General features: G+C 43.6%; 1 protein-coding gene and 1 pseudogene across 2 annotated transcripts; both read right to left on the bottom strand.

Annotated features, from left to right (window-relative positions):
- Positions 1 to 175: 175 nt before the first annotated feature.
- TM4SF4 (transmembrane 4 L six family member 4) lies at positions 176 to 26,882 on the bottom strand (the record flags this gene model as incomplete). Its single annotated transcript, XM_080654662.1, has 5 exons — positions 176 to 280; positions 3,015 to 3,189; positions 15,300 to 15,436; positions 25,887 to 25,976; positions 26,709 to 26,882. The coding sequence occupies 5 exons, from the start codon at positions 26,880 to 26,882 to the stop codon at positions 176 to 178; spliced, it is 681 nt and encodes a 226-aa protein (XP_080510788.1).
- On the bottom strand, positions 16,823 to 18,235 carry LOC308241545 (ras GTPase-activating protein-binding protein 1-like; annotated as a pseudogene). Its single transcript has one exon. The product of its transcript is annotated as a ras GTPase-activating protein-binding protein 1-like (transcript).
- Positions 26,883 to 27,891: the final 1,009 nt, after the last annotated feature.

The raw sequence follows: 27,891 nt of genomic DNA, 5'->3' as shown, positions 1-27,891 counted from the left end.
TCCTCATTCAATTTGTAGCTTAGATGCCCACTTTCTACTTTTTTGGCTCAGTATGGAAATCTTCTTACAGCTTATTTCAGGGCCAGGAACACTACCTTATTCAGCCTGAAGGTGCAGGAGAAATGGCGTGGGCTCTGGTCACCTCCACTGACACAGCACATCTATGGATTGGCTACTATGTGCTAGGTTCCTTGTTAGGCACTGGGGTGTAGCCTCGGATGAGATACTGTTCTTTCCTCTGTGCTTTTGTACTCCAAAATGTAGAGACACCAATCACGTACTGAAGAAAGCAATACCAAGTTAGGAACTAACATAAGGAAAATTTCTGAACAGTTTTATTACCAACCTTGGTGTGTGTGTGTGTGTGTGTGTGTGTGTGTGTGTGTGAGGATCTACAAAGGAAGAGCGCACTCAACCTTACCCTTTGTTTCCTGTCTCTTCCTTCCAAGTCCTCTTATCCATGGCAAGCTATTTTTCCCAATTTTATAGAATTGCATTTGAAAAATGGCTTTTTGTGTAAAAATTTATCAAAGTCGTGTGATACTTCTTGACTTATAAAATAATGAGACTGGATTTAATGATGAATACAAACCTTCGTTTCTAAAATCTGTTTCAATGAAAAGCCCTAAATAAGGAAGTGATGCCTCACTCACATTCTTATTTCCTCATCAAAGAACTTAGGTTGATGAGTCAGTCCCAATGGTCTGCTGTCTCTGAACTTCTGGCACATAGTTACCTCTGTGACCCTTTAGGATTTGGCATATACTGCGCTGTATTAACATTAATCTGTAGAATGTGAGCTCCCAGTGGGGTCTGACTCCTTTTCATCCTTGGTGCCTGCTAGTCTGTGGTCTAGTCAATGGTTGCTCACAGTGGCTAGTTTTCAGTTTTTAAAACTCAGCAGCTTTAAAAAGTAAGTAACCCAAAAGATAGACATCCATGCCTCATGCCTGAGATTTCAAATGCAGTAGGTCTATGCTGGGGCTCAGGAATCAATTTTAGGACATTTCTGGACCTGGGTGATTCTGATGATCAGCCACATTTGAGAACAAGAAGTCTAACACGATTTGAAACTTTGTGTGTGTGTGTGTGTGTACAGGTCCCTCAAGGAGACAGTAATGTGTAACTGCCTGCCTTTCCTCCTTCTTCCTGTTGAGTGCCAGATTTGATCTCTGATCTCAGAGATCTCATTACAGTGAGGGCAAAATCAAAAGACGTGTAACTCCTTGAGTCTTCAGTGGTGATCCCCCAGTGGCCAGCACTCAGGGGTGATTGGTAATTACTGTTAATGGCTAGGAGAAGCCTCGTTGTCAGTGTGCCTATGAGCTTGGCAGGTGCAGAGGTGAGACTTGCTGGCTTGTAACTCCCTCTGAGGTCCTCACTGTGGACAATCCCACAGGCCTCCTGGTTTCATCCTTGAGACTTCAACATTTCTTAACCGTTCTTTTACAGATGGGAAAACTGAGACTTAGAAAGTAACTTTCACAGGATTCTATGCAGTATATGATGGAGTTGAGGTTTGAACTTAAATCAACACAATGGATTTAACTCTATATTAGTGCCTGACACATAAAACTAAAGTTTTAGTGTCATAATATAACACATAGAATTAATAATATCTATTATCTTAACCCTGGGCTATTGGCTGACAAGTTATTACCAAAATTAACGTTAAAACATATTTTTTGTTTGATCAAAGGAAGCATTTGTAGAAACATGAAAAGAGGTATAATTCATTCAACCTTCTGCCCCTCCTTCACCATCTTTATTATATTACCACTGAATTAGGATTTTAATTTAATATCCACAAAGAAATGCTTACTAATAATGACAGGCACAAAAGACTAGTTATAAGTAAGCCAAAAGAAACCAAATAAAATTATTTATGATACACCAGTCACTCTTTTCCCCCATAAACCTGGAACATAAAAATTGCTCTTAGTTTCTCATTTTTAATGTGCTTCCTTCCTTTGAATAATTTTAAACTTCCAAAAATGTAAACACCATATGTAGAAAGAAACAATGGCGGTACATGTGATTTTATACATTTTTCACTTCGGTAGAAAAACTTTGTAAACTTACTTTTAATCTGCTCATCAATTCCAAAAGGAAGTCAATTTGAAAGATTTATAAATACAACTTAAGTGGGCAACCTGTTTCTATTTGAAACTAACATAAAGCTCCAAGGCTAGCTAAGCTGGTTGGAAAGGAGAAGGAATAACTGTGTCTGCCCTAAGCTTGGACAGTGTGAAAGCAGATGGAAACTGACAACCCCAAAGAGAGAAGATTAAGTTTAATGTGTCTTTCCACATGTCATAGAGTAATGAAGGTCATCACAGGGGTTTAAACTCTTCTATATCCCTATAAGACAGAAAAAGTTAATTATATTATTGTTGTTGTTATTTTGCTTGCTTTCCCTTTCTTTTTTTCCCTCCCCATCACCCCTATTCTACAGATTACTCCCGCCGCTTACTGGTTACTCATACTCAATTCTCAATGCTTTCTCCTGCATAACTATGTCTCTCATCTGGATTATAAAAATACAGATTTTGCATTGGTGTGTTCTGTTCTTTCCTTGGAGCATATACCATATATTACATGGCAACTTTAACCCTCTCTGTAGCTCTAGTTAAGCAATGGGGAGAACATTTCAGGCCAGACTATGATGCGCTACGGCGACACATGCCCACTTCCCGGGGACTTTCACATGACATCACCGCACATTTCTCTATGCATACCCAGTCCTTTGCCTCCAGGACTATGGTTAACTGAGTGTGAAGCTAAAAATTTGGGTCAACTTGAGCCTGGGTATGTTAACATGCACAGAGAACAGAGTTTCTGGGTTCCAGCAACGCAATGTCACTGTTCCCTGGGTTGACAGAGGGGCTGCCAGACTGTCCAGCCTGGCTGTGGCTTTCTGTAGCTGCAACTCTCTCCACCGTGTCATTCCACTAGTGCTGGAGGCCAGCCTTGGCTTCCCATCCTGAGGAGTATGGACAAAGACCTCAACTTACCCTGCAGCAGTCTCCACATAGGGTCCCCAGGAGGCCGTTAACGACCTGGATGGTGCAGAGAAGCATCTGGAACACTGCTATGATGAGCAGGATGGAGAAGAGGGTCAGATTCCAGGACACCACGTTTTCGGGCTCCTGGCACTTGCTCCATAAGGCTTTGTCATTGAGGTAATCCCTGTCAGGGGCATGGGAAAGAAAGGAAACAGCTGTAAAATGTAGGCAATACCTAGACTAGAAAGTCACAATAGTAATTTTTCTTTTGAAATACTTTTTGTCCAAAGCATAATCTCAATAAGAAATATATCACATAATACCCATATTTTTAATAATATCTAACATTTCTGTATAATATATACTATATATTATGTGTTAAACTCTGTTCCAAATATTTTACATTTTAACTATTTTATTTCTTATAGAAGCCTTATGCTTCTTTTATTCTATTTCACAAATAAAGACATTGAGGCACAGAGAGGTTAAGTGAGTTCCCATAGGTCACAGAGCTAAGTGACAGAGTGACTTTTGTGAGCTGACGGAGAGGATGGGTAAATTCAGTATCTATCGGGGAGCCAGGAAAATGAAGACACTCCAGGAACAGAATGTCACCACCTGGGCTTGGTCCCACCTACTGTGATTTGTGACCACTTGGACATTTGACACAATTCTGCCACGTCTAAGTGGCCGTCTGAAGCCCTGTATAATCATGTCACATAGTTAAAGGGGAGAGCTTGTCTTTTTTAAAGGCCTAATTCTAACCAAATTGTGAATTTGACTCAAGTATACAGGCAGTCCTCGGGTTACTTTGGACTCAACTTACGTCGTTTCGTGGTTACATCACCATCTCCCATTTACAGTATTTATAAAAAAAAAGTTTCCATGTTTCTCTCCCATCAATATTTCTAACTCTCTATCCTTCTCCCTTCCTCTCTGTAAAAAAATCAATAAAATATATTTTTAAAAAAAGTTCCGTCATTTCAACGTATGTACATATGTGCTTTATGTTTTTTATTATTTATTTACCACTAGTAAAGGTCAGGAATTGTTATCTTTCTTTTAAAATTTTTTTACTGTTTCACTTTATTACTGCTGTGTATGTGCTCCATGTGAGTGACATAGGTGCTTCTGTAGGTGGGTTCCAACTTATGGGAAAAATCAAGTTATGTCACGTCATAGGAATGGATCTCTGATGTAACCTGAGGACTGCCTGTATTTTTGACAACATGTGGGAATTCCACTTATAAAAAGATTTAATTAACTAGAAGCACTAAGTAATCTGCTGCCTTAATATCCTATACTAGAGGCCCGGTGCACAAAATTTGTGCATGGGGGTGGGGGGTTCTCCTCAGCCCAGCCTGCACCCTCTTCAATCCGGGACATCCCTCTCACAATTCTGGACTGCTGGCTCTTAACTGCTTACCTGCCTGCCAGCCTGATTGCCCTTCACTGCTCCCCTGCTGGCCTGGTCGCCCCTCACTGCCCCCCCCCAACTCGCCTGGTCACCCCTAACTACTACCCCCTGCTGGGGTGTGGTGGTGGAAGGGAGCTCTGAGCCTCTGCTGGGGCACGGCGGCAACAGGGAGCTCTGGGCCCCGGGTTTGAAGGCCGGTCACGCCCCTGATTACGGGACACCCAGAGTTCCGCCATGCTCCGGCCAGGGCCCAGAGCTCCCTTCTACCACTGGACCCCGGCTGGGGTGCAGTGGCCACAGGGAGCTCTGAGCCCTGGTTTTGAAGGCTGGCCATGCCCCCGATCACAGGAGACCCAGAGTTCCACCCTGCCCTGGCCGGGGCCCAGAGCTCCCTTCTGCCACTGTGCCCTGGCTGGGGCCCAGGTCCCAGTTGTTTGGTCATCCCTCACTCCCCCCCCCCCCCCCATGGCCTGGTTGCCCCACGCAGCCTCCTGTTTGGTCGTCCACTTGGTCATTTAGGTTGTGATGGCCCCTGGCTTTTTATATATTAGGATAATAAAAGCCTAATATGCTGGAGTGTCTGGTCGACTGTTCAACCAATCAAAGCATAATATGCTAATAACTAGACAACCAGTGCACAAAATTCATGTGGGATCGGGCCTAAACAGGCAGCCGGACATCCCTATCACAATCTGGGACCACTGGCTTCTAACCGCTCTCCTGCCTGCCTGCCTGATCACCCCTAACTACTCTGCCTGCCTTCCTCATCACCCCTAACCACTCGCCTGCCTGCCTGATCACCCCTAACTACTCGCCTGCCTGCCTGATCTCCCCTAACCACTCTGCCTGCCTGATGCCCCTAACTGCTTGCCTGCCTGCCTGATTGCCCCTTGCCACCTCTGCCTGCCTGCCTGATTGCCCCAAACCACTTGCCTGCCTGCCTGATCACCCCTAACCACTTGCCTTCCTGCCTGATCCCCCAACCACTCGCCTGCCTGCCTGATGCCCCTAACTGCTTGCCTGCCTGATCACCCCTTACCACCTTTGCCTGCCTGCCTGATTGCCCCAAACCACTCTGCCTGCCTGCTTGATGCCTCTAACTGCTCACCTGCCTGCCTGGTTGCCCCTAACTGTTTGCCTACCTGCCTGATTGCCCCTAACCACTCTGGGGCAATCTGCCACCATGGCTTCATCCGGAATGATGTCCAGAAGGCTGTTCGGCTGTCTAGTCTAATTAGCATATTATGCTTTTATTATTATAGACTAGGGGCCCAGTGCACAAATTCGTGTACCTTAAAGGAACTGTGGGCTGTGAGGCTGTGGTGGGTACAGGGGTGGGTCTTGGCCCATCCTCCACAACCCCGCTGAGCCCCTCCCACCTGGCCCCTGGCCCCTTGTCTGCCAGCAGCCCCGCTCCCACCTCTGCTCCCATGTGCTGGTGCTGATGATGCTGGCCCTGCTTACAACCACTGATGGCATGGAGTGATTGGGGCCAGAACCAGCAGCGGGTGCGAGTGGTGGCTGCTGCCCCAATTGCCCTTCAGGAGCAGGGGGAGGTGGAGAAACCCACATGGGCAATCGGGGCAGGCAGCTACCACTTGCACCCGCTGATGGCGCCAAGAGATCAGGACGGGCACCAGGTGCCAGCAGCGGATGCAAGCAGTGGCTCTGGTTGCAGGTGTGAGTAGGGCCAGCGCCAGCAGCAAGTGCGAGTGCCTAGCGGGACTGTGGTGTGCGGGAGCAAAAAATTTTCAATAACCACCAGAGTCTTGCCCCGATGACAGCGACTGGTGCCCCACCTTGGTCTGGTGCCCTGGCTTACCTGCTCCACCATCTTGCCACAGCCAATGCCCACCATGTTCTGCACTCTGCACCTTCTGCCAATGCCCACCATATTCCACGTGCGCCCCATGGTAGTCAGCGCATGTCATAGTGACTGGTTGTTCAGCTGTTCTGCTGTTCGGTCTATTTGCATATTAAGGTGTTATATAGATAGATAGATAGATAGATAGATAGATAGATAGATAGATAGATAGAGATATGCTAAGGCTGCTTAACCACTTGCTATTATGTGCACTGACCACCAGGGGGCAGACAGTCAACTGGTCAACCAGTCACTATGATGTGCACTGACCACCAGGGGCAGATGCTCCGACTGGTAGGTTAGCTTGCTGCTGGAGTATGGCCAATCGGGACTGAGTGAGACAGGCCGGACAAGCCCTGGAGCCCTCCCGTGGTCCCTCCCTGGCTGCCCAACCTCCTGTGTCCCTCCTGGGCCCCAGGCGTGCACCGGTGAGGTCCCTCAGCCTGGCCTGCACCCTCTCGCAATCCAGGACCCCTTGGGGGATCTTGGAGAGCCAGTTTCAGCCCGATCCCTCAGGACAGGTCCAGGGACCTCACTGGTGCATGAATTCGTGCACCGGGCCTCTAGCATATTTTATAAAAACATTGAAATAGGAGAACTCCAATACATTTACAAACTCTGTGTATAGGGTCAACTGCGCGACAACAGGCAAACTGCCGTGAAGGAGGAAAGTGAAGCACACTGTCTTCAATGCCAAACACAGCAAACGGTCAGTCCTTTGGGTCATTATCTTTCCTCTCACATTCTCAGAGCCACAGATTGGTCTGCCCCTCTTCCTTTATGCCTCCCCTAGTCTCCCAAGGCCTCAATGGGAAACCATCTGCATGTGGCTACTAAGTCAACACCCACCTTATTGTTTTTAGACCTTTTTGACATGATGAATCTTTTTGTAATCAGTACACACTTATTTAATACATTCTGTGTAAAAATTTAAAAATATTTGCAATGACAGAAGATATCTTGGCTTTTAACAGTCGAAAGAACAAAGGAAAGGGCATTTGCTCTTGCCTTAAAGATAAAACATTCTTCATAGCATCGATGGACCTTTCCATAAAAGCACATGTTCTAGCTGCTCACTAGCTGTGCGACTTATCTGTAAAATGGGAACAACATTGTCTATGAAATCATAGAATTATTGTGATTAAATGAGTTAATACTAGTAGAGTGCTTAGGACAGTGTCTGGCACATGGTATGTCTCAATAAATGCTAGTATTATTATTTCACTTAATCTGAGCTATCTGGTCTAAAGGAAAGAGTCTGGTATTTTGGATTTCGATGGACTTGGGTTTGAATACAAGCATTCCTCTTACTAGCGTGTATTGCTCATACAAGTTACTTATCCCTTTCCCAGCGGTAGTACCAGTTTCTTCCTCTAAAAAGAGGCTAAAACCAACCTCTCAGTTGTGAGAAGTCACTGAGATACTACACTGTACGTATTGTTGTGTAAGACATCTTTTTAGTACTTATTAATTTTTAAACACTCGTCTTTCTGTTCTGCATTTCTCCATGTAGTCCTATCCCTCTTATCCCTTTTTTAAAACTTGATGATAGGAAGTTACAGGGAGACAATATTTTCCAGGCACATTTGGTAAAGAGAAGACCCTGAGATAAAGTGATTGGCAGTCCTGAGTTCTTCCCTCTTCTGAAGGTGTGTGCAGTGGGCACACACACGCCCTGCTTGTGAAGCGATGGTCCCATACCCAGCTCTCATGCACTCACTTTAGAGAGTGGAAAAAGTCCTTTTTTAAAAGTTTTTCTACAGGTAACTATGGCTTTAGCACCTCCTGGTGGTGAGATCAGCTCCCCGGGGAACTTGGAAGCATGGATTGAGTTTGGTGCCTGGAGAAGTCCTTTCAGTCCCACTCACAAACCACCACACATGCCGGTCCAGGCCCTTCTCCTATCCCCCAAACTCCCAGGTTCTGAGACTCTCAGAGATGCCAGCAATGATTACTGTGCCCAACTCTCCAACCTCATATTCCTTGGACCTGGGGGCTAATCATGTTTCCACACTCTGTGAAGCAAGAGGAGCTGAGGCAGTGTACACCCAGTTTACTGAGCTGGAGTTTTACAGCATCCTGCTCTTGGGAAGGGCATTCCCATGGAGCAGCAGTAATCCATCAACATCGGAATGGAGCCGCATGGAGTTCATGCAACTCACGTCTTGCAGCTGAAGGAAGGGCAGGGGAGCCCCACTGCCCCACTGGCCACTATGCCTGGCTTTGGTCCCCTTCTGTGCTTCCCAGCATTCTGTGTCATCGTCTGGGCATTTGTCTGTCTTCTTTTCGGATTGTACACTCACAAGGACAGAGGCCATGTCCCCTGTGTCTGTCCCCAGTTCCAGCACAGGGAGTTTCCGTAAGTAACAGCAGCTTGCACCTACTGTGCCCTGCCTGTGTTCCGGGCCCTGGGCCAGCTGCTTTACATCGCCTTCCCAGTGCTGCTCTCCTTGAACAAGACCTGCCATAGAGTCGCCTTCAGGAAATAGTCACTGAATGAATGAACATACACCCACCGCAGATTAAAAAGTTGAGGCTAGAAATGGAAGTGCCTGGATTTGATCTGAGGTCTGTCTGACTTCAAAGCCAATGCTCTTAACCATTACACAAATCCCTCTATTTAAGAAAGTATATCTCCTGGGGCTATTTGAAATATGATGGCTAAAATACATACATATGTCTCTAATGGTATGTTAATCAAGATTTATTCATATCATTATAAATCTTGATATCTTCACGTGAGTGCCTGAGAAGATTGAGTTAAATCACAAAATCAATAAAAGCATAGTTACCTGTAGCAAAACTTTTAAAAAAGGACTTTTCCACTCTCTAAAGTGGTTTCATGAGAACTGGGTATGGGACCATCGCTTCACAAGCAGGGCGTGAGTGTGCCAGGGGATGTGTTTGGCCCTTAATGTGTGACATCTGAGACCAATGTACTGCCTGGGAGTGAGACTTTGAGTCTGTTGTGTTTCCTTTTTCCCTCTTTGTTTTAGACATAGATTTCCTCTAAATCATTTTAAGTTTTATCAAGGATAGTATTATTCACCTAACACAATAAATAGAAAAACCTTTTAGTGCTGCGCTGATGCTGTTGTTAGAAACATCAAGAAAAGGGTCCTTGGAAGAAGACAATCTGTCGTTCTCAGCCACACCCCCATGTGGGAGAGAGGGAGCCATCAGGGGAAGAACCTCAGGAGATGGCTCAGCCTTCTGAAGTCTGAATGCTATGCTCAGGCAAGACAACTGAATGGCCAAGGGCCCCAGCAGTCCTCTGTAAATTTGGGGATCCCTGCCTGTGTGTGGTATGAGGATATTAGAGGCCACATATTCCTGTTTAGCTATAGAGAAGGGTGGGGATATTTCATGTGAAACTTGTGAACACACTCAATCTCAGGTCATAACAGAACCAGTACCGCCATCTCCCCTGCCTGAAGCCTGCTCTGGGTTCTTAACTTTTCACTGTAAATTAATAAAGGGGTTTGAGTTAATAAACCAGTGCCTTATATTTTTTCTAGTAATGAACCCATCCTCCATGTGTAGGAGGACCTAACAACCATCTTTCCTGACCCTCCGGGTTGCGTCAGTCACTGTGCTGGGCGGAGGGGCTGCAGTGGTGAACAGGGCAGAAATGGTCCCAGCCCTCGTGGAGGTTCGAGTCCACACAGCACTGTCTGGTAGGCTGGCTGTGACGGTGGAACTGCCTTGTGTCTGTGATATTCAAAACAGTCACTACCAGCCATGTGTGGCCACTGAGTGCTTGGAAGATGACTAATGTGACTGAGGAGTTTTTAATTCTATTTCATTTACATGAATTTAAATTTAAATAGCTACATGTGGCTACTGGCTACCATATTGAACATTGCAGTGTGGAGGCAAGATAATGTGTAATATGAGGAGACTTAGCCTGGAAGTCAGAAGATGTGAATTTGAATTGTGCCTCTGGCCCCAGTTGGCAGTCTGACTTTGAGCAAGTCAAATTTCTTAAGCCTGTCTTGGTTGGAAGTAAATTACCTTTTGGAGTTGTTATGGATATTAAATCATAAATGTGTTTAAAAAAAGTTTTTTTTTTTTTTATAAACCACAAATCACCATAGAAATACGAAGTGTTATTTTAAAGATTTCTATTAACATTGACTCTCATGAAGAATCTACAATGTTATCAATGTCATTAGCTCTAAATTTGCACCTTAAAAATCTGTTTAGTTATAGACCATTTGGAGTATTAGTGAAACTTTGAGCCCAGTTAGTGAGTATTCTTGTTTTTTTCTTTTAAAATATGTTTTTTAAAAAAATATATTTTTTATTGATTTTTTACAGAGAGGAAGGGAGAGGGATAGAGAGTTAGAAATGTAGATGAGAGAGAAACATTGATCAGCTGCCTCATGCACACCCCCTACTGGAGATGTGCCTGCAACCAAGGTACATGCCCCTGACTGAAATCAAACCCGGGACCCCTTAGTCTGCAGGCCAATGCTCTATCCACTGAGCCAAGCTGGCTAGGGCTAAAGTATATTTTATTGATTTTTAGAGAGAGAGAGAAAGGGAAAAGGTAAAGAGACAGAAATACTGATGAGCGTGAAATAACAACAGACCCCACAGAAATTTGAAGAATCGTAAAAAATACTATGAGCAACTCTACTCCAACAAACTGGTCAACCTTGAAGAAATGGACATATTCCTAGAAAAATACTACCTTCCAAAACTCAACCAGGAGGAATAAAAAAATCTGAATAAGCTGATAACTATGGAGGAAATTGAAGCAGTAATCAAAAAACGTCCAACAAACAAAAGCCTGGGACCAGACAGCTTCACAGGGAAGTGTTATCTAACATTCAAAGGAGAAATAAAACCTATCTTCCTCAGACTATTCCAAAAAACTCCAGAGGAAGACACACTTCCAAGCTCTTTCTACGAAGCCAGCATTACCCTAATCCCAAAACCAGATAAAGACAATACAAAGAAAGAGAATTACAGGCCAATATCCCTCATGAACATAGATGCCAGACTCCTCAACAAAATTCTAACAAATCGAATCCAGCATTACATTAGAAAGATCATACACCATGACCAAGTGGAACTTATTCCGGGGATGCAAGATGGTACAATATCCGCAAATCAATAAATGTGATATACCACATAAACAAACTGAGAGATAAAAACCATATAATCATATCTATTGATGCAGAAAAAGCATTTGACAAAATCCAACACCCTTTCTTGATAAAAACTCTCAGCAAGGTGGGAAAGAAGGATCATACCTCAACATAATAAAAGCCATATATGACAAACCCACAGCCAACATCATACTCAATGGGTAAAAATTGAAACTATTTCCCCTAATAACAAGGACAAGACAGGCATGCCCACTTTCACCACTACTATTTGACAAAATACTGGAAGTGCTGGCCATAGCAATCAGACAAGAAGAAGAAATACAAGGCATCCAAATTGGAAAAGAAGTAAAACTGTCCTTATTCACAGATGACATGATATTGTACAAAGAAAACCCCAAAGACTCCATCAAAAAACTGCTTGGCTTGATAAATGAATTCGGCAATGTAGCAGGATACAAAATTAACACCCAGAAGTCTATAGCTTGTCTATATACCAATAATGAACTCACAGAAAGAGAAATTTAAAAACAATCCCATTTATCATTGCAAAAAAAAATTAAGATACCTAGGAATAAACTTAACCAAGGAGATAAAGGACCTGTACTCAGAAAATTTCAGGATGCTGAAAAAAGAGATAGAGGAAGACATGAACAAATGGAAGAATATACCATGTTTATGGATTTGTAGAATCAATATCATTAAAATGTCCATATTTCCCAAAGCAATCTATAGATTCAATGCAATCCCCATTAAAATACCAATGGCATACTTCAAAGACCTAGAACAAATTCTCCAAAAATTCATCTGGAATAAAAAAAGACACAGAATAGCTGCAGCAATCTTGAAAAGAAGAGCAATATTGGAGGGATCACAATACCAGATATCAAGCTATACTACAAAGCCATTGTTCTCAAAACTGCCTGGTACTGGCACAAGAACAGACATATAGACCAATGGAACAGAACAGAGAACCCAGAAATCAATACAAGCAATTATGCTCAATTAATATTTGACAAAGGAGGCAAGAGCATACAGTGGAGTCAAGACAGTCACTTCAATAAATGGTGTTGGAAAAACTGGACAGATACTTGCAAAAAAAATATGAAACTAGACCACCAACTTACACCATACAGAAAAATAAACTCAAAATGGATAAAGGACTTAAACATAAGACAGGAAACCATAAAAATCTTAGAAGAAGCCATATGCAGCAAAATAGCAGACATTTGTCGTAGCAATATCTTTACCGATAAAGCTCCTAGGGCAATGGAAACTAAGGAGAAAATAAACAAATGGGACTACATCAAAATAAAAAGCTTTTGCACAGCAAAAGAAACCATCAACAAAACAAAAGGAAAGCCCACTGCATGGGAGAACATATTTGCCAATGTTATCTCTGATAAGGGTTTAATCTCCAACATTTACAGGGAACTCATACAACTCAACAAAAGGAAGATAAACAACCAATCAAAAAATGGTCAAAGGACCCAAATAGACAATTTTGTAAGGATATTCAGAAAGCCAAGAGACACATGAAAAGATGCTCAAAGTCACTAATTATCTGAGAGATGCAAATCAAAACAACAATGAGGTACCACCTCACACCTGTCAGAATGGCTATCATCAACAAATCAACAAATGGTAAGTGCTGGAGAGGATGCGGAGAAAAAGGAACCCTCCTTCACTGCTGGTGTGAATGCAGACTGGTGCAGCCACTGTGGAAAACAGTATGGCGTTTGCTCAAAAAATTTTAAAATGGAACTGCCATTTAACCCAGTAATACCACCTAATAGGAATATATCCCAAGGAAACAGAAACACCAGCCAGAAAGGATATATGCACCCCTATGTTCATAGCAGCACAATTTACAATAGCCCAGATTTGGAAATAGCCTAAATGCCCATCAGCAGATGAGTGGATTAGAAAACTGTGGTACACAATGGAATACTACCCTGTAATAAAAAAAGAAAGAATTCTTACCATTTGCAACAGCATGGATGGAACTGGAGAACATTATGCTAAGTGAAATAAGCCAGTTAGTGAAAGAAAAATACCACATGATCTCACTCATTTATGAATAATCAAGAACATTATAAACTGATGAACAAAAATAGATACAGAGGCAGAGAAGCATTGAACAGACTGTCAAACTACAGCGGGAAGGTAGGGGAAGGTTGGGGGCGGGGTTGGGGGGAAGAGATCAACCGAAGGACTTGTATGCATGCATATAAGCATAACCAATGGATGCAAGACATTGGGGTCAGGTGAGGGCACGTTCCAGGGGTAGGGGAGACCAGGGGAAGGTCAATAGGGAAAAAAAGGAGACATATGTACTACTATTTGTAATACTTTAAACAATAAAATAAAATTTAAAAAGAATTATAAAGTATTGTAACCATATTACAGAATATGGAAAGGTAAAAAGTCACTAAAATGCTATGAATATAATACAAAAAAAAAAAAGAAAAGAAATATTGATGAGAGAGAAATATCATTGATCAGATGTCTGCTTCATGCCCCTACTGGGAATAGAGCCTGGAACCTGGGCATGTACTCTGACCCAAAATCAAACCAGTGACCTCTTGGTTCATAGATCGATGCTTAACCTCTGAGCCACACAGGCTGGGCAGTGAGTAATCATTCTTGTTTTCTGTTATAAGATTTGCAATGGAAGCCAGTACTTTGTTTATTAATATTGTTAGTTGTCTCATGTGTTTGCTAATAAATTTTGAATGTCAGTGGAGACTCCGCAAATCTCCTTCCCTCAGGCCAGCTGAGGTGCCCTCTTTCATGGTTTTTCCTGGTCTTTGTCAAAGCAGCAGTTAGAGGTGAGATCTTGTGCAACTTAAGTCCATGCTCCAGTTCTGCCTCACAGAGCAACATGCCTGAGACTTGCAAATTAAGATGACAGGAAAAGATGCTCAACATCACTAATCATCAGAGAAATGCAAATTAAAATCACAATGAGCTATCACTTCACACCTGTCAGAATGGCTATTATCAATAAATTAACCAACAAGTGCTGGTGAGGATATGAGGAAAAGGGAACCATTGTGCACTGTATGGGAATGCAGACTGGTGCAGCCACTATGGAAAACAGTATGAAGTTTCCTCAAATAACTTAAAATGGAACTGCCTTTGGACCCAGCAATCCCATTTCTGTAAATATATCTGAAGACCCTGAAACACTAATTCTAAAGAATATATGCACCCCTATGTTCATAGCAGTGTTATTTACAATAGCCAAGATCTGGAAACAACCCAAGTGCCCATCAGTAGATGAGTGGATAAAAAAAGCCGTGGTATATTTACATAATGGAATACTACATGGCCATAAGAAAAGAAGGAAATCTTACTCTTTGCAACAGCATGGATGGACCTGGAGAGCATAATCTAAGTGAAATAAGCCAATCAGAGAAAGACAAGTACCACATGATTTTATTCATATGTGGAATCTAATTTACAAAACACTAGGTAAACAAACAAAATAGAAATGGACTCATAGATAGAGAACAGACTGACAGCTGTCAAAGAGGAGGGTGGTTGTGGGGCTGGGTGTAAAAGGTGAAGGGATTAAGCTAAAAAATAAAAAACACCTCATAGACACAAACAACAGTATGGTGATTACCAGAGGGAAAGGGGGCATATGGAGGTAGAAAAGGGTATATGGTGATGGAAGGAGACTTGATTTGGGGTGTTGAGCCCACAATACAATATAAAGATGATGTATTATAGAATTGTACACCTGAAAACTATATGATTTTATTAATCACTGCCACCCTAATAAATTCAATTAAAAGAAAAAGACGATAGGACAAGTGCAGTGTCTCCCCTTTGGCCATTTATCTTACTGTGCCCCTTGTGGTGACAAATGGGCATTGCAGGATGTACCTTACCCGTCATGGAAGGGGTAGCCCCACTCGTTATTATCCATGAGACATTTAGGACCACGCCTGACTGAGATGAGTGAGATGACAAATGAGTACCCAGCACCCAAGAATCCAATCCCAGCAAATATTATGGAGGAGAACATCTGAAAGAGAATAAGAGAGACAGTTAGGTTCTTAAGTTGGTCCACAGATTGTTCTCAACACACCTAACCAGCCTGCTGTTGAGCACGGGTAGCTACAAGACATTACAGGCAGATGTCAGTCTTTCCAAAAGATGGGGCCTCTGGGGTCTCCTATAATGATTTTGGTGTCATGTAGCACACAGGCTCTGCTTATGAGAAAAATCAGAAGTCTAAAAATTCTCCTTGAGATCGAAATCATTAAGTCCAACCTCTCTTCCATGTGGTAGCAGCCTTTAAAATATCTGCAGACCTTTTATATCTTAAACATGTTTTGCATTTAACATAACTCCTCCCCTTCCCCTCTCTAAAAGTTTTCTTTGAGTTAAACAAGCCCAACATTCTAGTTCTTTCAAATGTTTTTATATGACAGAGATTACTAGCATCTTTCTTTTTATAATTATAAAATCAATATAGAATTATATACCTGTTAATACTAGAGGCCTGGTGCATGAATTCATGCACCAGTGAGGTACCTCGGCCTTGCCTGTGGGATCAGCTGAAACCTGCTCTTCAACATCCCCTGAAGGGTCCCGGATTGTGAGATGGTGCATGATCGGGGCCAGGGAGGGACCGCAGGAGGGCTCCAGGGTGTGTCTGGCCAGTCTCACTCAGTCCAGATTGGCCGGACCACGCCAGCAAACTAACCTACTGGTTGGAGCGTCTGGCCCCTGGTGGTCAGTGCACATCAGAGCAAGCAGTTGAGTGGCCTATATCATTAGCATATTACTCTTTGATTGGTTGAACGGATGACTGGACACTTAGCATATTAGGCTTTTATTATATAGGATGAAAGGCATAAAGAATCCTGGAGCCCATTCAGCTGTCTCTTACAGATTAAAAAAAAAAAAAATTAGGCCCAGAGGTGCAATTTCTATTCTAAACAGTAATAAAAGAGTAGTGTGGAGACATTAATAATTTTGAAAATAGAGTCAGAAAATTATCACCTCTATTGCTTTATTTTGGTGACATGAAGGTGTACTGCAAAGCACATGATTTTAAAAGTCAGCAGACTCAGGCTCAAATCTCAGCTTTGCTACTTTTCTCTGTGATGACTCTGCATAATGTATTTCCTCAGAGTCTTAGTTTTCTCATCTATAAAATGGGCACCATAAAGTCTACCTAAAGGTCTGTTGTAAAAATTAGATGTCTGGAGGGAACAGTCATACTTCAAAAATCAATATAGTAAAATTATGTTATATTTTATTTTATTTTTATTTTAATTGTACAAACTTAAGCAGTTTATAAGAGACCAGGGTCATACTGCAAGATACCAAAGGATGGTTGAAGAAATCACCATTCTGAAGGAATGGGGTTTGTACTGCTGCGTGAAGATCAGTGAAGAGCAATTCACTGCCTTGGAGCAATTCCCCTTCCCACTCCAAATCCTGGTTTCTGCACCATGCCTCCCTGGGGAGGGCCTCTCATTCCACCACCCAGCCCACCTCGAGGGCCTTCAGGTCCCTGCAGGCAGTTATCTCGCCGGTCTGCTTCCCGGGCAGCTCGATTCTTCTTCTCTTCCACATTCAAATGGACCTCACCCCTGAATGATGATGGGCCTGTTGCTAAGGACCTTTTGGACAGGCTCAGAATCATCAAACACAATGAAACCAAAATTGGGTAATTTCCCACCACTGTTAATGTGCAGCTCCACCACATTCCCATAATTTTGAAAGAAATCTTTAAGCTCTGACTTGTCGACCTCATGAGGCAAATCACCAATGAAGAGTTGGTGACTGTCAGGGTGTCTCACGATTCTTCGGGGTTCAACATCGCTTCGCTCACCAGCCTCACGAATTGGTCTAGGTCCCCTCTGGGGAGGAATATTTATCCATTGTTCTCGAACTCTTTGATCCCTCTGAGGTCTCTGCAGTGGAATCTGAGATTCAGGCTTAGACTCTGGGCGAGGCTGTGAAGCTGGTACTTTAACAACATGAGGTGGTATCCCAGTAACTGGAACAGCTCCACTGGGTGGAAGGTTCTTACTGGTCGCAGATGCCCAGGAAAATGTCCTCAAGTCTTCCTGCGCTGTCTGAGCGATGAATGTGGTGCTGCAGAAGAACTCTTCTGAGCATCCTCAGGAGCAGTTTCCTCCAATACTGGCTCACACTTCTCCTCTTGGATTTCAGATACAGGTTCTTGCTCCGGTTCTGGTTCAGGCTCAGGCTCAGGTTCAGCAACAGGTTCCTCTAAATGTTCTTCCAAGTCATTGCTGACAGTCTGATCATAGAAAGTTCCAGGATCATCAGGTACCACTTCTGGTGTTCGCTGTCTTTCTTCAGGTTCCTCTACTTCTTCCTCAGATTCCTCCTGAGGCTCAGTGACAAAGCCACCAAAGACCTCATCTTGATATCTGAAGATATCATTGTGAATGTAGAACTTATTTGCAACAGAGCCCTCAGGAGCAAGGACAAATGTCTGCATGAATCTCCTGAAAGCCTGGTTGTTATTGGAGAGCAATCCCATCACCTGGACCACCACACCATCATTCAAAGTGGCATGAGCATCAACATGGCGAATCTTAGTGTGGCAATTGGTGAAGTTTTGTGACATCACTTTCTTATGGATTTCTTTCTGTCCGTAGACTGCATCTGCTGGCTTTCCATTTGAATCCAATCCCCTGTGGACATAAGAAGAGTTCTTTCCATAAAATCTGTGCAGCATGTCTGGGGCCTGGTTCAGCAGTGTGTAATACTATCTCACGAAATCCCGCCCGACCAGCAGGGAACTAGGCTTCTCCATAACCATTGCTTTGGTCAGTTCAACTTGCGTGGCTGAGTGGGAGAGGAACAAGCTTTGCTCCAATGCTCAGAGGAAGGAGAAAACTTATATTTTATATAATGTAATTTAAAATAGGCATATGTCACTGAAAGTTTATATATCAATCTTAGTTAAGAGCTTATTTTGAAACGTCTTTATGGGAAACTGAGATTTGGTTTTATGTTAATTATTACTGCCTTATATTGGGGTACAGATGGTAATTTACAGAGTTTTCCAATCTCATGGAGCTTTTAACTTTTTTTGGCAAGTTCTTGCAACAACACACTTGGGGAAATACTGCTCCAGTTTGGAGAGAGCTTATCTAGCTTCTCTGTCTTTGAGCCACCTTCATGCTCCATCCAGATCACTGTTCAGTTAGACAGATGGTGTCCCTCTAGGAATGGCCAAATCACCCCAGTGCAGCCATTGAGAACTTCTAATGATGTGCCTCGCCTTTCAGAGCAGCTCTGAGTGGTCTGGAAATACCTGTTGATGTGTGGTCCTTCATGCCAGAGTGGGTGTCTCAACGAAAAACAGATTCTATAAAGGGAGGGTTTCTAACATCTTAAAAGTGGTCAAAAGTGTTTCAAAGCCAGAATTGCCACTACATAAATGGTTAAATATTCTTATAATTATATTTTTGTAAAAAAGATTTCAATAATCATCTACTGCAAGCACCTCACTTTCTAACTAATACAACTAGCTTTATTCCATCAGAGCCTTAGATGTATAATCTCATTTAGTCCTCTTAGCACACCTGTGATGTGGGTAGTATAATGTACACTTTCCAGAGAAAACTGAGACAACTAGAACTTAAGATCATTGCTCTAAGTCAAATAGTGAAGCTATAGGATGGGACTCAGTCCCTGGACACTGCTTCCAAAGCCCATGCTCTTAATTTGGGACTTTCTCGTGTTGCATGTCTAGAACAGGCTGAGCTAGATTATGAATCTGGGTCTCCTCCTTCCAGTCTAATGTCCTGTAACTTCCACTATTCAAATACATGCACACCCATGACACACTGCCACTAACACCAGATACTCTTATTCTCAAGTTGCCCTGTGGATGGTATTGGTTCTCTCATAGAACTAAAACAGCATATAAGAAAACATCTTTTTGCTTACTTTATTTGAGTTCTAATTATTAGTCAGGAGTTATTAAACTACTGATTAAGAATCTTAGAGTGTCTAAATTTGCTGTAATTGAAAAGAAAGTATAAAATAATAAAGAGAAACTTCTTTTAAATTGAAGTCAGGATGCTGGGGGAGCTTTTAAGCCCTACTTGGACCATAGAGCTGCCAGTAAGAACTGTTTACAAGAGCTCTTCCAACCGCCTTTCTCCAGAAAAGAGGTTCCTCTCCTTTGTTTCTTGGGAGTTGCACGTGGTTCACCATTAAACTGCATGTCTCGAGTTGCAACTTTTTGTTGTTTCCAAATAAACCCATTTTGCTGGAGAAATAGGCTATCTATTTTTTTTTAAGGTCAACAAAAGATTGTATTTATAGGAAGACTAGAGGCCCAGTGCATGAAATTTGTGCATGGAGGGGGCTGTCCCTCAGCCTGGCCTGCACCCTCTCCAATCCGGACATCCCCCTCACAATCCAGGACCACTGGCTCCTAACCGCTTACCTGCCTGCCTGCCTGATTGCCCATAACCCCTCTGCCTGCCTGCCTGATCGCCCTAACCACTCTGCCTGCCTGCCTAATCGCCCCTAACTGCTTGATTGGGGGTGGGGCCAGCCCAGAAAGGGGCTGTCTGCCTACCTAATCATCCCTAACCACTGGCCTGCCTACCTGATCATCCCTAACTGCTTGCTGGGGGGGCAGGGCCAGCCTTGTGAGGGGCTGTCTGCCTACCTGATCACCCCTAACTGCTTGCTGGTGGGTGGGTCCAGCCCCACAAGGGGCCGTGGTGATTCTGGTCTAACGGTTGTTATGGTTGTGACGCCGTTACAGTCTCTGGCCTTTTATTACATAGGATAGTTTGGGAGTCTGAGGAGACCTGGCTTCCAGCCCACATCTCTTTGCCTGACAAATGTTTGTGGATACCTGTCTTTATAGAATGGTTGCTGCTTTGTCCAGATTCTTAGAACAAAAGGGAACCTGGCTCCAGAGCAAGGCATGATGCAATGGCTCCTAGGGGTGGGGTGGGGCTGCTAACGAAGGGCTCAGCCTTGCCCAGTGTAGGCCACTGTGCCAACATGCAGGCCCTGCAGTACCATACTTTTTGAAAAAGAAGTAAGGTGTCTATATACTTAAGTGAACTCTATTTTGAAAAGTTGGCAGTCAATTACAAACAAACAAAACAAAAACTAATGCTTCTTCTGGCCACTTGGAGGGTAGTGGTCCCTGGTCCAGGGCAGCTGTGGCTGGGTTTACAGACTGGCTTGGTTGTTCCTTTGATGGGCATTGGCCTTGTGGACAGCTGGACAGTCATTTGAAGGTGTCATCCTCAACTCAAACCAAGGGCAGATCCCAACCCGGTATGGGGACAAGGGAGTTTAGGGAGCTCAGATGGACAACTAGAATTGGGCAGAGCAAATGTTTCAGATCATATTTGACTCAACTGGACTTGTAAAAGCATGATTTCTCAGCATTCCTTTTGGACTGCACTTAAATCTAATTAAAAACAAGTTCTGTATGATACTTGAATGTTATTTCACATATCACTAAGGTTGTATATAAATCTAAAAACAAAAGATTTAAAAAACCCTTGTTTTGAGAGGAACCAAGATGGTGGCATAGGTAAACACCTGTACTTGCTGCCTCCCACAAACACATCAAAATTACAACTAAAATATAGAACAACTATCATCTAGAACCGTGGGAAAGCTGGCTGAGTGGAAGTACTACAACTAGAGAGATAAAGAAGAAAGCACATTGAGACTGGTAGGAGGTGCGGAGGCACGGAACGGGCTGGTCCGGCATCTGGGTGTGTCACTCTTTTAATCGGGAGGGAGATCGCCTCTTTGGAGGTCACCTGGAGGAGCAAGGAGTTCCAGTGCCACACCAGACCTCCAGCCCAGGGTTCCAGGGCTGGGGAAAGAAGTCCCTACAGGCAGTACGAACTTCAGACTGTAAAAACCAGTGTGGATTGGAGCTGAGCGACACAGGCTGATAGAGACCCAGCTGCTCCTCTTAAAAGGCCCGCACCTTGAACTGAATTTACAAGCTCCCGCTTGCTGTGAGCTCCAGTGCCAGGCAAGGCTCTGGGGACCCAGACACATGTGGGAGAAACTGGACTATCGGGCATTGGGGCAGGAACTTGGGGGTGGCTTTCTTCCAGACAGAGGTGCTCACAGTGGTCATTGTTCCTGTGCTGGGACCTCCTCAGTGCTGACTGGCAGACATTTATGTTCACTCCGCCCTGGAGATTCCCTGAGACCTCACCCCACCCAATTTACAACCCCACCCAAGCTGTGTACAGCAGCTTTTGAATATGAATGGCCTGTCTTTTCTCAGCCTAAAGCCTGTCAAACAAGCTGCAGCTGGGTCAGGGAGCCCCAAAGCTATCAATAAAGGCCCAAGGCCAGCACCAGCACCAGCACCAGCCTGCCTTGCTTCATAGCTGGGCCTCATCTGGGCACTTCCAAACCTGATACAAAGAGGAGGAATCTGCAGATCTCTCTGTAGCTCCTGCTGGGTGGCCCCAGGGAGTGGCTGACTTTGCACCTCCTTGGAGATCCAAGAGACAGTGTACCCAGTGGTCAGTGTGAGACCATACCAGATTACAACTCTTCACATCCATAAGTGACACACACAAGGGGCAGACTCAGTGAGCATCAGAGCCCCACTGAAGCAATTCCTGCCCCATAAGGGTGTCTCCTACACAGCAGCTTTCCTACTGTAATTGCAGCTGGTACCCACAGCCAGTTGGCCTGGAGGTCAATTCCTCCCAGTGATACCAACGGCAATCAAGGCTCAACTATAACACAGCTCACAAGGGGTGCACCAAGAGTGTCCACCTCAGATGATTGGGGAGGCTGAGCCACTGGGCCCTATAGGACACCTACTACACAAGGCCACTCTATCAACTCAAGGAGACTTAGCAGCTACCCAATACATAGAAACAAACACAGGGAAGCAGCCAAAATGCAGAGACAAAGAAACAAGTCACAAATGAAAGAAATGGAAGAAAGCAAACTACTGGATATAGAGTTCAAAACCACAGTTATAAGGTTACTCAATAATCTTCTACAAACCTTCGAGGAACTTAGTGAGACCTTCAAGGATCTTAGTGAGAATGCCAAAAAAATGGAAAAGGACTAGTCAGAAATTAAGCATACACTGACTGAAATAAAGAATAATATACAGGAATTCAACAGTAGACTAGAGGATCCCAAGAATCAAGTCAATGATTTGAAATATGAGGAAGCAAAAAACACCTAACCAGAAGAGCAAAAAGAAAAAAGAATAAAAAAAATATAGTGTAAGGTGCCTCTGGGACAACTTCAAGCGTACCAACATCCGAATTATAGGGGTGCCAGAAGAAGAGAGAGAGCAAGATATTGAAAACCTATTTGAAGAAATAATGACAGAAAACTTCCCCCACCTGGTGAAAGAAATAGACCTACAAGTCCAGGAAGCTCAGAGAAACCCAAACAAAAGGAATCCAAAGAGGACCACACCAAGACACATCATAATTAAAATGCCAAGGGCGAATGACAAAGAGAGATTATTAAAAGCAGCAAGAGAAAAACAGTTAATTACCTACAAGGGAGTACCCATATGACTGTCAGCTGATTTCTCAACAGAAACTATGCAGGCCAGAGGGAGTGGCAAGAAATATTCAAAGTGATGAATAGCAAGAACCTTCAACCAAGAATACTCTACCCAACAAAGCTATCATTTAGAATTGAAGGTCATATAAAGAGCTTCACAGAAAAGAAAAAGCTAATGAAGTTCATCACCACCAAACCAGTATTATATAAAATCCTGAAGGGTATTCTTTAAGAAGAGGAGGAAGAAGAAAAAGGTAAAGATAAAAAATTATGAACAACAAAGTGACAACAAATACATAACTATCAAGTGAATCTAAAAATCAAATGAATAAAAAATCTGAGGAACAGAATAAACGGGTGAATGGAATAGAAGCAGGGGCATGGAAATGGAACAGACTGATGATTCTCAGAGGGAAGGGGGTGTGGGAGGGTGCGGGAAGAGATTAGACAAAGATCTTATATGCATGTATGCAGTACCTATGGATACAGACAATAGGGTGGCAAGGGCCTAAGGTGGAGTGGGAACCAGATGGAGGGGAGCTATGGGGGAAAAAAGAGGGACATCTATAATAATCTCAACAATAAACATTAAAAAAAAAAACACACCCTTATTTTAACAGGTTAATCTTCACCTCTATTCAATACCAAGGAATGAACCGGTGGACTCTTAAACAATTAGTCTTCTTTTCTTTTCACTCAATATCCTTAATTGCTTCTCCCCTCCCCCCAAATTCTCACCTTCAACTTATTCCCCCAAATCTTCCACGTTGTACAAGATTACATTTCAAGGGGAAAATGAGTTATATATTTCTTCCTATCTTATTAATATAAAAATATCATATTACAGGCAGTCCTCGGATTACGTCGGACTTGACGTGTATCGTTTTGTGGTTACGTCCCCATCTCTCATTTATTTATAAAAAAAATTGTTCCATCATTTTGATGTGTGTACATATGTGCTTTATGTTTTTTATTATTTATTTACCACAAGTAAAGGTCAGGAATTCTTATCTTTCTTTTATTTTTTTTTACCGTTTCACTTCATTATTGCTGGGTATGTGCTCCATGTGAGTGACGTAGGTGCTTATGTAGGTGGGTTCCGACTTACAGTGAAAATCGAGTTACGTTGCGCTGTAGGATAAGATCTCCAATGTAATCTGAGGACCTACTGTATATATTACACATGTAATATAATTATACCAGAGGCCCAGGGCACGGATTTGTGCACCAGTGGGGTCCCTCAGCCTGGCCTGTGGATTAGGAGAGGACACAGGCCAGGCCAAGGGACCCCACTAGTGCATGATCAGGGCCAGGGAGGGACTGTCAGAGGGACTGCAGGAGGACTCTAGGGCATGTCTGTCTTGTCTTGCCCAGACCTGATCAGCTGGACCCCAGCAGCAAGCTAACCTACCGGTTGGAGCATCTGCTCCCTGGTGGTCAGTGCACGTCATAGTGACTGGTGGAACAGTCAAATGGTCAGAGGGAGAATTAGCATATTAGGCTTTTATATATATCGATCACATAAATTGTGGTTATTTTACATCTTTTTGTAAATGAGATTTAAACATTATTATAATAATTTATGCTTACTTGGGACTCGTGATGGTGTTACGAAGGTGAGAATGTTTTCTTTGAATGATCTTTCATCTCCCATGAGAATCTATGTGCTATGTGCTGTGCACCAGCCTCAGCCCTTCATATGTGCTCAGTAAGTATTGTTTGATTCAATAAATGAGCAAATGTGGTGAGAAAGAATGATGACATGATTTTATTTCAGAACAGAGAGCTTTCCCTTGAAGAAGTTAAGGTATAGTTCATCACTGGGCTCTCAAGTCTCTTAGGTGGACAACTGAACCTCAGGAGATGGGAGCAGGAGCTGGCCTTACTCCTCACCCCGCCTTCATTCCAGTTCTACCTTCATCTTTGCCACATCAATGTATTGATCTCCTAATACTTTTCTTTAAGTCAACCCTCTCTTTCATTCATTCATATCATCATCTAAATGAAAAGCTAGGATCTTTAGCAAACAGAGCACAATATCATTCTTTGTTAATTTGCTGGCAATCCTGGAGCTGGGGGCTTGTTCTTTTCTTAGAAAAGGAGGTCATGAGGGGTTAGGAATAGTAAGAACTTCGTTCCATCAAAATAAGATTTTCTTTTTCATGATAGCCTCAAAGGATTGAAGGAGAATTGAAAAGGGGGTAACCTTCTATGCTATTGAAAAATATAGCACATCTGAATACCAGCAAAGCGTGTCCTAAATTGGGAAATTCTGATCTAGTCCAACTTCCTCATAGTACAGGTAAGCAAAGGGAGGCAGAGAGCAGGACAGTGACTTGGCCAGCTGTGAAAATGGGACCCGACCTTATATCCCAGAATTCTTCCCACCCTGAGAGGAACAGGGAAGCCTAATCTCTCTACCTGTCTGTGAAAATACGGATGGCTGCATGAAGGAAGATGTCCTGAAGCAAAATACAGGGAGAAGTGGGAAGAGCTGGGCACTGAGATAGTGAACTGGCAGTGGTGTGCATTGGGAATTTAGGGGGCTAAAGGGGAGAGGAGGTTACCATTTGTTATCTTATCCAACCCCTCTTTATAGATGGACCAGAGAAGGAAATGACTTGTCTAGGGTCTCAGGGCCTCTCATGACTGGAGGAGAGGGCCACTCCCCCATCTCTGCCTTCCCAGCCTGGTTCTTTATATGGCTCCACTGCAGCCCTCCAGCTCTGACATCTCTGCTTGTTTGTGAAATCGGAGGTGGCATTTTAAATGTATCGTTATAGTTACTTTCCATCCACAGGAAGAATTACATCTTTATCCCTGCCCCAGAGTCTTGCTTGGGGCTGGTTACTCATCTGCACCCTTGAGATGTCCAGCAGGAGGGGACAGTGTACCAGGGAATAATTATGGTGTCTGCCCCCCTGGTAACTCACCGCAAATCTCTTCCCACACCTCTCGTTGCCACAGCACCCACAGCAGTCATTGTACTTCAGGTCCAAGAACAAGTTAGCAGGAAGGAGCATCTGTCAGCAAGAGAAGCACCTCAGAATGGGTCTGGGATGTGAAAGCAAGGCCCCCACCTGCCTGGTTGTGTGAGGAGCCACAGCCATGTTGTGGGACTTGGTGGCTGAAGGTTATGGCAGGAATGACAGAGCGTGGCTGGTGGGGTGGACCAGTGTTATTGAGTATTTTGATGCCATTTGACTTAACTGCAGTTTCAATGGACCAAGATTGGAAGCTCTGACACCCCCAGTCTCCATTTAGATGGTGGGTTAGGAAAAGAAAAAAAAAAACAGGTGTCCTGGATTGTCACGATAAGGATCTCTCTCTAAAGCAGAAGCTCCCAGTCTCTACTGGAAACAGGAACAAGACAGCCTTCATGCATGAGTGGAAGAAGAATCCTCTGACACCTCTTGGTGGTTCAGTCAATCAATTTGCTATAAAGTGTATTTCCACTCCCTCCTCCTCCTCCCCATAGCACCCTCTCTTGTTTGAATTAAGAAATTCTGTGACCTTCAGTTTTGTTCCTGGAGCTTAATTGGCCCTTGAGAAGTGCCAGACCAAGTTTAAAAGACCTAGTAATACAGCAGACAGGTCCTTGTCAGGCCCTAATGGAGAAGGAACAATTAAGGCACTGACTTTTCATCAAGCAATGCTTAGGCTTTTGTTAGCAACTAAGTATCTTCCTGGTTAATAAGTGCCCAATTTTGGAAGAATGGGGTGAAAATCTCCTTCAGGGGGATTTTAATACTCACCAAGAACCCACTTCCTAATATTCCTCCGAAAAACCAGACCTCTTGGGAAAGGTTATTGATGTTGTCTATCTCTTTTCCTCCAGGGAAAAACAAAAGGATGTTAGCCAGGAAGGCAATCATGGAAAGCAGAATGAGGGTGCCCCCCAGGCACTTGGCACACCCCCCAGTGCACATGTTGGGGAAGGATGGCACAGGACGGGGAAAAACGTCCCTCACTGCCTCTTTCACGGGGTCTCTTCAAAGTTATGAGCAGAGGGTCCTAGTCAATTTCCCAGTTCAATCCATATGTTGGAGCTGAGAAGCCAGTCAGCCTGGGAACTGTGTTCTGGAGTTGCTTCCGCTTCTCAAATGGAGCAGAACCTCGATGCCAATGGCTATTTATACCTTCTCCCTGACCCAGAGTCCTGGGTGTTTTATGCTTGGTTCAGAGTAACTATTTTGCCATGGAGACTAAGTGTGTTCCACAGACTGTGGTTCTTCATATAAGTTCTGCCAAAATTGGATTAGGCGATTACATGGGATTAGGTAACAGTGGCTGAAACAAAATAAAGCAGACTTCTTTACTGCAAGACATCTCAGAACCTTCCTGAGCTCACAGGCATTGTGACTCTCCTGCTTTGTGAGAAAGGCAGATGGTGTGGGGGGTGGAGTGGAGGGAGGGGCATGGTCTGCAGAACCCACTTTATAAAATGCTTTGACATTGATCCCTAGTGCCATCAATGAAGACAGCCTTTTAATTACACCGTTAAAAGAAACTCCTCAGCCCTAACTGGTTTGGCTCAGTGGATAGAGCGTCGGCCTGCGGACTGGGGGGTCCCGGGTTTGATTCCGGTCAAGGGCATGTACCTTGGTTGCGGGCACATCCCCAGTAGGAGGTGTGCAGGAGGCAGCTGATCGATGTTTCTCTCTCATTGATGTTTCTAACTCTCTATCCCTCTCCCTTCCTCTCTGTAAAAAAATTAATAAAATATATTAAAAAAAAAAAGAAACTCCTCACTATTATCTTTGAACATAGAGGGAGGATATAGGTACATATAAGCTTGCAATTAAATCCTGAGATTATAGCCCTGTGATAAGGCATTTCTTACAGGCAGGGCCTCTCCACTCTTTCACAAAACAGCTCTTCATGCTGCTGTCTCGGGAAGACACAGGTCATAGGTCAGACCCCCAGGGCCTTCACCTG

The sequence above is a fragment of the Plecotus auritus genome (genome assembly GCF_963455305.1).
Source record: "Plecotus auritus genome assembly, chromosome: 2".
NCBI classification, from domain to species: Eukaryota; Metazoa; Chordata; class Mammalia; order Chiroptera; family Vespertilionidae; genus Plecotus; species Plecotus auritus.
Note: the sequence above shows the minus strand (reverse complement) of the source record. Positions and strands in the feature narration are given on the sequence as shown.